At 35.3% G+C, this 11231-nt stretch overlaps 1 protein-coding gene across 2 annotated transcripts in view; it reads left to right on the top strand.

The window, feature by feature from the left end:
* The first annotated feature begins 424 nt into the window (after positions 1–424).
* CABYR (calcium binding tyrosine phosphorylation regulated) overlaps positions 425–11231 on the top strand; it is a 24871-nt gene continuing 14064 nt past the window's right edge. For both annotated transcript variants that reach the window (XM_044658048.1, XM_044658047.1), the window contains exons 1-2: positions 425–572; positions 679–732. In XM_044658048.1, coding sequence (XP_044513983.1) covers positions 425–572; positions 679–732 — 202 coding nt within the window. The remainder of the gene's footprint in view (positions 573–678; positions 733–11231) is intronic.

Raw genomic sequence — 11231 nt, 5'->3', positions numbered from 1 at the left:
GTGACTCTCTGTTCATTGGCGCCCTTTGTTGTGCTTGAAAAGTTACTTTCCGTGGTGGAGAATCACTTCATTTATACTGGCAAAGGTGAGAGATGATACTCAGGGATATTTTTTGAAAAACAGATTTATTTACTGTTGCTTTTTTCATGTAGAAAACTACTTGTTTCAAGCCCTACCCTGCCTTTTCCTTATTTGAACCATCAGCAAGATCACCACATAAAACCAAAGATGAATGTCTACAAATTTGAAATGAAGGTAGTAATTATAAATAGGAGGTTGATTCGTTCATAGAAATTCCGTTCATAGCTTTCGGTCATAAGGAACATGATTTGTTCATAGAAAACATATTATTTGACTTGATTTCTCTTTGTTGTAGTTGAGAGATTGCAATCAACTAACAGCATCGTCATCAACATCTCCCAAAATGATTTCTTCGAAACCCAGGCTTGTGGTTCCTTATGGCCTGAAGACTCTACTGGAAGGAGTTAGCAGAGCCATTCTCAAAACCAATCCAGCGAACATCACCCAATTTGCAGCTCTTTATTTCAAAGAGCTGATTTTGTTCAGAGAAGGTTTGTTTCTTGCTGTTTAGATACAAAATTCTTTTAGAATTCTCAATAAACCAAAAGCATTTAATGTTTACACCACTATCTTTTATTTATTTTTTTTTTCCTTCAGTAAATTCTTCATTGGATATAAAAGACCTGGTTAAACAATTTCATCAAATCAAAGGTAAGAGAATTTTAGCCTATCATGATGCTTAGACTTTTATAAAGTTTAGTTTAGATTATTTGTTATTATCCACTGTAACATTTTGGAGAATTGTTCAGTCCTTTAAAAAATCCACACATTTTCAGTACAGTAAAAAAAAAAAAACAACCACTTAGTGATATAGAGAATTTAGAGTTTTTAACTATTAAAAACATAACAAAGTAAAGATTTAAAGGCACTTTTTAAAGGAGATTTGTTTTAAAAGGGGAGGCTTATATACACTTTTATGATTATTTAAATAAAATCCATCTATAAGAAAGTTTCTTAGGAAATTTAAACTTGAGTAATTTACATAAACTTTTTCTGCTCCAACAATATTTGCAGGGTCGATGTAAAGTAAAAAAAAAATTTAATTTGTTGTCAGAAAAAGATGGGAATTGTGGGATTATATGAACTTCATTTGCTTCCAAGTTGATATATCTAGTGAACAAAAAGTCAGAACACTGGAAGAAATGAAAATTTTTCCTGTATTAGGAGACTGGGAGTAATAAATAGGGGGAATATTTTCCTCCATCTGCATGTAAACAAATGAAATTGATTCAATACAATGCCCTTATTTTGCCACACTTTACTGTTTTGTTGGTGAGGCTATATATAGCTAGTCTCAGTAGAGATTAATTAAGCTATAAATTAAATTAACAAGAATATGGTATTAACAAGAATCTAGTATTCTTACTTGCACTATTAAATCATGACCAGTTATTTAAAAATTAAGATATTCAAGGCATGGTAAGTGGCATTCTTTTTTTACAAATTCAACTTTCAAGTATCTGGAGAAGCAAGGATCTTTTTGGGGGTGGGGAGGTATTGAGTGTGGTTTTTGTTTGCTTTTCACATCAGTATCTGCAAATAAGACTATAGTTTCCAAATGTAGGTTTGGGAAGTTTAAGGAAGAGGTTAGATTGTAGGCTTTCTGGTTGAATAGACTTTATTAATAACAGTAGTGGAATTTTGGATGAGTTTGTAGGGAACAGAACAGCTAATTGGTAGAGACCAGTTGTAATTGGTAGGCATTACTTAATGTAGCTAATGGAGAAATGTTTATATCATCTTGGCTATTGTGGAACAAAGTTGATTTATATGACTTCATCAAGCAGAATCGGGATCCCTCAATAACATACATATGGACATAAAAGTGGATTTACTTTTAGATTTTTGTTGCAAATAATAACAATAGCTCCCATGTTTTGCCAAATACTTGTGTAATAAATGATAAAGTTATCTAATTTTGATCCTCACAACACAGTAAGGTAATAATAATATGCCCTTTATATAGATGAAGAAAGCAATAATAATATAAAATATAGTTAAAGGTTTGCAAAAAACACTTTACATAAATTATCATTTGGAAACTTGTAGCTCAGGAAATTTAATACATAAGTAGACTGATAATAATTTTTTCCAGTGTATCTAGCTCTTTTATAACCACTGTACCATATGTGTTTATAGGTTTCTCCAGGACCCATCAATAGAGACATATATTTCTGAATATTATCTATTATGTGAAACTAGGCCCAGTGGCTCAGGGATTAAACATAGGTTCTGACTCAGAATTCAGCAGCCACATTCAGTGCTGACTCTTTAAGACAGTGGTTCCCAAACTTTTTTGGCCTACCGCCCCCTTTCCAGAAAAAATATTACTTAGCCCCCTGGAAATTAATTTTTTTAATTTTAATAGCAATTAACAGGAAAGATAAATGCACCTGTGGCCATCACCACTCCTCTGGATCGTTGCAGCACCCACCAGGGGGTGGGTAGCGCCCACTTTGGGGATCACTGCTTTAAGAGTTGAACAACAAAGTAGTATTTGGGGAGGGGCAACTAAAATGGCTCAGTGGATTGGGAACTATACCTAGAGATGGTCCTGGCTGTGTGATCCTGGGCAAATCACTTAACCCCCATTGCTGTTCTTAATACTACTCTTCTGCCTTGGAACAATACACAGTATTGATTCTAAGACAAAAAGGTAATGGTTTTAAATTTTTTTTAAATAGTGTATTGGCTATCAGTAGGATGCCCTTTTAATTTAGGTTACAGAGAATGAAATTTCTCCAGGGAAAACTGAAGGGCATTCCTTAACTCTACTGATAGAGTATAAACTAATTATTAATATAACATGTAAGGTATATTTATTATATACATGGGGTTTAAGCACAGAGTCTAGGCAAAACTTGTTCACTAATTGGTAGGAATTGTAGAAGTTATTTATGGTAAATGCATGAAATTTAATTCCAAAGAAATGAAATGTGATCCCAATCTTATAAATTTCTAGGCCTTAAAGGAGGGTTATTTTCTTGGGATTGGTGATGCTTGATGCTCATAGAAGGTATTTGATGATGTTTGTATAGTGATCCTGGGAGTCAGACAACTGAGCCTCGATGACCAATGATGTAAAAAGTCACTCGTTTGTTTTTTATATGTAAAATGAAGATAGTAGTAATAACCTGTTTAGGCTAGCCTAAATCAGAATTATTATTTTGAAACTAAATGAGTAATTTTTTCAAACCTTTTAAATTTAAGAGTGTATATATATATATGTGTGTGTATATACACACACATATATATATATTAAACTATGATATTGATGATGATATATTGAACTGCCAAATTGTCAGATAGTCAACAAATTCAAATTTGGCAAGTGAAGTAAGCCTTACCTACTGTGATGTCCTATAGGGCAGTGAATGAAAATGAAAAGGAGTCACAATTCCTGTTCTCAAGACATCATATTACTAAGTACCTACTGTGTAGTTAGGCACCACTAGTGCTGAACTTGACTAGAAATAAGAAAAGAAAGACAGTTTACTCTGAGACTACAAGTTTTCACAATCTTATGCAACATATGCAAAACTAATAGGTACAAACAAGAATATATTGGAGATCACAGAAAAATTATATATATATACATATATATATATAAGAGGATAATAGTCTAGGTAATCAGAGAAAAATATATTAATACACATGGTACATTGGAGATAATCAAAGAGAAATTTCAGAGGAAGTTGGTATATATTAAAAGTAAGTGGAAGGACTTAGGGCTCATATCCCAGAAAAAGGACTTCAAAAGGGGAACCCTGAGTGTCCATCTGAGTTTTGAAGGAAATCTAAGGAGGATACAATTCTAGGCATGGAAAGACACTGTCAAAATGCTGCTATGCAAAATAGTTCAGGAGATGTGAGAATGGAGTGTCATGTGGTGAAGCAACAAGAAGACTAGGACTAGGTTGACTGGACTGGAATATGTGTAGGAATATGTATGAAGGGAATATATAAACTTGGGGGGAAAGTATAGCCAGGTTGTAAAGAGCTTTTTAATAGTTTATAATCCGATCTTAAAAAGTAATGGGAAAAGAGCAGCCAGGTGGCTCAATGGATAGAGAGCCAGGCCTAGAAATGGGAGGTCCTAGGTTCAAATCTGGATTCAGACACTTTCTAGATGTCACTTAGGCCGTTACTGCTCTTCTGCCTTGGAACCTAATACTTAGTATTAATTTTAAGACTTAGTTTATTGAACCCCCCTCCCCCCAAGCAAGTGAAAAAGACAAGCTTGGGTAAGGATGGAAGGATAAATGTTTTTTAAGAATGTTGAATGTTGAATCGAACTAGGGAGAATGAATTGGGGAGGTCATAAACAATAGAGTTCAGGTGAGAGTGTAATAATAACAACAACAACAATGTATGTTTGCATATAACACTTTTAAGGTTTTTAAGCACTTTAAAAAAATACATTATCTCATGTTTGTAGTATCTAGAGGCAACACACACAGTCCATTATCAACCACAACAACCCCCAAGTGAAGAATCACCTGCCTTAAGAATTTTTTGATTAAAGATATACATATATACATATCTTGTTATGCAAGCCAAGAATTTCTTAATCCTTATATATCTAGAGTGCCTTAAACATATCACTAGGATGGAGACTTATCTAAGTTTTTGACCCTGCCATTAAAGAAATTAGCCATGAATAATAAGCAGACAAATAAAAAAATACTCTTTTTGCTGTTCAGCAGGATGGTGTGGGGATAACAATAAAACTACCATGGCATATCTAATAAGCTCTTTGTATGTCAGATTGAAGAGAGGTACAGGTAAACTGGTAGCAGTTTTGGAATCTAGTGCTGGACCACACTGGCCTTAGAAGGATAGCAAGAACACTTATCAAGCTGATCACTTACCTGGATCCTTAGGCTCGGGAGGAGATATTCTATAAAGGGAGAGAGGAATCTGGATCCACAAGACAATGCTGCTGGAATGTTTAAAGGCACCTGGTAGCAGAATAAGATCTAAGATGGAAAAAGATTACAAGGCCTGATGGATGGTGGAGAGAACTCACTGGTTGTGGTTGTATTTTTAAATTCCTCTGTCAGCATCCACAGGGGCATTCATGAATATCAAGAAGGCTGCCACAAAGTTTTTGTTTTTTTAAGCATCCCATTTAGTATTTTTGGTTAAGGAGATGTATATATGGTTGAAGCTTCAAGGTCACACCTTGTTTGGTAGTTTTGGGGAAGACGTTGATAAAGTGCACTAATAGAGTTGCAAGACTTGGAATCAGAAGACCTGGATTCAAAATGTGTCTCAAGGAGTCTTTACTAATTTGTGACATGACCCTGAGCTTAATTTCTTTTCTTAAAAGTTTATTTAGTTAATTTAGAATGTTTTTCCATGGTTACATGATTCATGTTCTTTCCCTCCCTTCCTCCCACCCCGCCTCCCATACCTGGGCTTAATTTCTCAGGATCTGAGTTTCTTCACCTCTGAAATGAAGGAGTTGGATTTCATTGACCTCTGAAGATCCCTTCCAGTTTCTAAACCAGCGGTTCCCAAACTTTTTTGGCCTACCGCCCCCTTTCCAGAAAAAAAAATATTACTTAGCACCCCCTGGAAATTAAACTATTTATTGAACTCAGAATAGAATGTAATACAAAGAAAGTGTGGCCATCACCACCCTCCTGGATCGCTGCAGCACCACCAGGGGGTGGTGGCACCCACTTTGGGAATCACTGTTTTAAACCAATGATCTAAATTTATATGGGGGCAGGTTTTGGAGGTGTGGACTTGTTGGAGTAGGGGGTGCCACTTAAAATACATATTTTTCCCAGAGGACTATGAGGGTCAACAGATGTGGAGAACTGATCCACAAAATGCTGATAGATACTGGTGAATCCCAGAAACTTGTTGCAGCACCTTCACTTGGGGGCGGGATTTAAGGGGGGGCAGGGTTGGTCACTTGCTCTTGTCTAAATAGATTTTTATCTATTTATCTATATATGGGGTTTGATGTCAAAGCCAATTAATTATATGGTTCTTCAGTGGAATGAGAGAGTTTTTCCAAATTACAGATGCAGTTATTTCTTTAAATGATTTAGCAGTGAAATATTGTATTTGCACATTTTGGTTTGTAGACTTAAGCAGAGAAATAATATCCTGCTTAAAACCAAGATGTCCATAAAAGCATTATTGATGATTAGGTTGTTTGACTATGACATTTAGGTGCATTGGCTCACTCCGAAGGACATCAGGGAGTATTAGAATGCCCATATGGAATGCAGATGGGTCTAAGGAATCAAAAGATGATGAATTTAATTAATTAAAAAAGTTGTTAAGGGCTTACTATGTGGGCAAATAGCATTGTTTTCAACTTGACCTCTCAGTGTATTTGCTTTTCTCCTGCCCTGGCTTTTTCATTGCTCTCATGGGCCCATTTTCATAGTCTATGTTGCTTTCCCTATGACAAGGTTGAGATTATGAGGTTACTTAAGTCTTTTTTTATTACTTTAGCACAGCAATAACTGTGGAACTTCAAACTTTTTTTTAACAAAGGAGGCAAGTACCCTCATCAAAAATGTTAAAAATCGGGGGAAGCTGGGTAGCACAGTGGATTGAGAGTCAGGCCTAGAGAGAGGGAGGTGTCCTAGGTTCAAATCTGGCCTCTTTTTAGACACTTCCCAGCTGTGTGACCCTGCGCAAGTCACTTGACTCCCATTGCCCACCTTTGCCACTCTTCCACCTAGGAGTCAATGCACAGAAGTTAAGGGGTTAAAAATGTAAAAAAAAATGTTAAAAATCTAAGGAAAGCCTTCCTTTTTAGGATTTTCTCTTTGTATATCGAGAATCACTTTGAGCTTTGGTTCTGAAAAGACATATCTTGAACACAATGAGAGATGGCAATTTATTTATAGATGATGAAACAAAGTTGATTCTGTAACCAAATCTACTATAGTGCCTTGTATAATTTTATTGAATTCATGGAGACACCTTGCTTGCATAGATAACTTTCAAAGAACATCATTTTTCTTACTGAATTAAATGACTTTGTCTTTTTTAACCATATACTTTTAAAAAATTAGTATTAAGGGAGTAAGGGTTTAAAAAAAAGTTGTAAATTACAAAATGCCAGGTCCAGTCCTGTTCTAGCTCAGCCAAAGTCTCAGAACTCATATGTCAACTGGTATATAGAGAATAAGATTACACAGATACCATCTCCCTCCTCCCTTAAAAGAGGAGCAATCTGAATACTTCTCAGAAGGGGCAACCAGAGTTTCATCTTTTAGAAGGCCTTGTTATCAAGAAGGTCAGGATTTCTTATCTCCATATTCTATGAGGTAAAATCATCCATTCCATATATGGTAAAAGCTAAGGTCATTCTTGCAACTTCAAAGCCAACTGCAGTGTCATAGTGTATGGACCCATTTAAGGATGCTGGATGTATGCACACATCTCCCTTTGGGCAGGATGTTTTTGTAAGATACTGCAAAGGATTTTCTTTGTTATTTTACTTAAAAAATGATTATTGATTATCATACACAATTATTCCATCAATTAATAATTAGGATTACATTACAACTTATCACTAAAATAGTGATTAATAGGATTACATGCAGAGAATATACAGCTATATGGAGGTATAAAATAGTGAACATAAACTAAAGTTGCTTGGTTAGATTGTCTTTTACAGTACATAGAGGTTTATATCGAAGTGACTCCTCCTTGTGAACATGAACAATTATGAAAATTTCATAGAAATAATGGACAACATAGATGTAATCATTGCTAATTATTGTGTCAGTTTATCTTAGCACCCTTGCTTTGGAAAAACACACATCATAATAACTTCCCCTACATTCTAGGCCACAGGTTTTCTTCATCAACAGGGCTGGATAATCTTTGAAATTGCTTACAACTCTTAAATCCTATGATACTAAGGTTATGCTTTCGGATAACCAGAAATGGTTTGATGGGGTATAGGCAGAATTCTCTTATTTTTACTAAATAATGGAACACATTGACTCAGACTAGAATTTCAGTTGCTTATGTTGTAGGCATAAGCAACTTCATTTATGGGTTCAGGCATGTAGGTGGGAATGGGAATGGAGCAAAGAGAACCCAGAACAGAATCATAGAATTGCTCTTATGTAGTACAACTTAATATTTCAAATTTCATTTTTCCCCTACTAGTTCTGTTAGAACTAGTGTGTATTAGCTTGTTTTTGAAATTGGCCCCTTTAAGTGAACAAATGAAGTGCTTTTTAAGGAAGAGTGCTTGGGTTTGGTTGTGTAGCACCTACTAATTTATGCCATGGTATATTAGTTGTATTATTTTATTGTGCAGTTTTTTACCTGCATAGTTATTGGGCCTGAAGCTATTGGACTTGGTTTTGAGGAGAAAAGCTTTAGTGTTTGCATAGCATAGCACTTTCCATCTCATTTGATCTTCACAACAGCAACAGTACAGTATCATCACCATTTAGCATATGAGAAAACCATCAGTGAAGTTAATTGATTTGTGTCCATAGTCATAGAAATTATAGTAGTAGGTGTCTAAGAAGAGAGATTTGAATCTAGGCTTTTCTTGACACTGAGGCTGTGTCTTTAATATATACCCTTACACAGTTACAAGATATTGATTACCACATCATATTGGGCTAGTAGCCAAGAATTCTTGTTTAGAATTTTATTACAGGAAAAGTGACTTTGAGACCTGCCCCCAGTATTGTCAATATGATTCCTTCTTTTGCACCAGATACAGGTAATTAAATGTGGCCACTGGAAAATTAGGATACTTACAAGTGACAAAAGAGAAAGAAGTGCTCTTCCTATTCTCTTTTATACTTTTAATGACTTGATATGGGGATTATCTTAAGGGGCTTTCTGCTTAGATCACCAATGGTATTTTCTCCTCTCTTTTTCAGATCTAATCTTGCTCATTTAATTTAAATAGTGCATTCATTTTCTTCTGTTTTACAATGTCATGCTTTTATGATTCAGCTTATTTCATTTTGCATCAGTTCATATGTTTAGCCATTCTTATCTGTATTCTTCTTTTTTTAAAATGTATTTATTTTATATAAATTTATTAATCAATAATTGGGCTTTTTGAAATCTTGATGTGTAGGGCATGCATAACTCCATCTAGTTGGCTGGCTTCTAATTATTATGCATTTTCACACAGTTGTATTTGTTCCATGCCTTGGTTCAGGTCAAAAGATTCTTTGGTAAAGGTATTGACTTGCCTTTGGTCAGTCAGGAAGAGTAAACACATTAAGTTCATATTTTTGTGTCGGGCACTGTACACATCACATGGAAGGTACAAAGAAAGTAAAAATAAACTGACTTCAAGAAGCTCACATTCTAAAGAAGGAAATGGTATAATTAGGAATATAGAATATATAAAGTGGATGCAAGGTAATCTCAGGATCTGGGACTGGGAAAAAGAGACTCCTGCAGAAAGTAGAATTTAAGTTGAGTCCTTTCAAGTAACCAAAGAAAACTAAGAAGTGGAGGAATAAGAAACATGGGAGGCAACACAAAGACTGTGGATGACTTGTTGTATGTGAGGAATAACAGCAAGTCTTTAGAGAGGAACAAGAGATGAGTAAATGTCTAAGGAAATGAGAAGGGTAGGAAGGGGTAAAATTCAGTGGCTTCCTTTAGCATACCTCTAGAGTTAAATATAAAATCATCTGGTGCTTAAAGCCCTTTCTAATATTCCTAAGTCTTCTTAATCCTCTACTTCATTCTCTCTTTAAGTTGCCATTCAGCAGCACTGGCATTGCTGCTCTTCTTTGCATAAGCTTCTCCATGTATGTTTAGGCCTTTTCATTGGCATGTTCCCCCCATGCCTAAAATTCTCTCTCCACATTTCTTCTTTTTGACTTCCCTTGTTTCCCTCAAGTCCCAATTAAAGTTCATCTTCATTGCCTAATCCCAGTAATGCTAATGCCCTCCCCTGCACATTTCCTACAATTTATCCTGGATGTATCTTGTTTCTACAATTTATCCTGGATGTATCTTATTTGTACATAATTATTTTCATGCTCCCTCTCTCATTAGACCATGAGAGCTTTTTGAGAGTCAGGACTATCTTTGTCTTTATTTTTGTTCCCAATGCTTAGTATAGTCCCTGGCACATACTTTTATATTTGATCCTGAATGTGTAACAGAGTTTTTGGAGCTTATTTGTTAGGAGATGGTAATATAGACAGACCTTGTACTGTAGGAAAATCGGTTTTGTATCTGAGTGAATAATGGATTAGAATAGAGAGATGAGAGACTTGGAAAACAGGGAAGGGCATTGAATTAGAAGGCTACCGTAATTGTTCAGGTGAGATTTGATGAAGGCCTTGGGAGTATAGCAGCTTTGTAGCCACATCATTCATAAGATGTTTTGAAAAGTACAAATGGCAAGATTTTTAATGGACTGGATAATGTGGAGTTGTGGGAAAAGTGAGTCAAAGATGACACTGAAATTGTGAGCCTGTGTGACTGGAACAATGATAAGTTTATAGAAGGTATTTGAAAATAGTGCCAATATAAACTCGTTTCCCTTCCCCTTCTGCTGATCTTGCCTTCTCACCAGCCTTCACTTTTCCCAACTTTCTACCTTTGGAATTCTGCTTATTTTTGCTCTTTAGCCTTTATTGTAAATGCTTCTTTCAAGACTGGTACCCAAACTCCAAACTTCATTCATTAAAAATAAATATACAGGCCTGGAAATGGGAGGGTCCTGGGTTTAAATCTGGACTCAGACACTTCCTAGTTATGTGACCATGGGGAAGACACTAAACTTCTGTGCACTTTTGCCTTGGAACCAATACTTAGTAGCAATTCTTTTTTTTTTTTAAATAACCCTTCATGAAGGTAATCCAATTAGCATTTTAAAAAATAACTCTTTCCTTCTGAGACAGGTTACCAAAAAAAAATTGATACTAAGTATTGGTTCCAAGGCATTAAAACAATAAGGGGGGGTTAAGTGATATTTTGAGGGTTACACAACTAGGAAATATCTGATATCACATTTGAACCCAAGACCTCCTATTTCTAAATCCATTGAACCACCTAGCTTCCCCCAGTATTAATTCTAAGAGAGAGGGTGAGGATTAAATATATATGTATATATATGTACATATATATATATATATGTCCTTTTTTATGGATGAAAGAACTCATTTGGG

This window comes from Gracilinanus agilis, chromosome 1, assembly GCF_016433145.1.
Source record: "Gracilinanus agilis isolate LMUSP501 chromosome 1, AgileGrace, whole genome shotgun sequence".
NCBI classification, from domain to species: domain Eukaryota; kingdom Metazoa; phylum Chordata; class Mammalia; order Didelphimorphia; family Didelphidae; genus Gracilinanus; species Gracilinanus agilis.
This window is presented reverse-complemented; position numbering and strand designations above follow the sequence as displayed.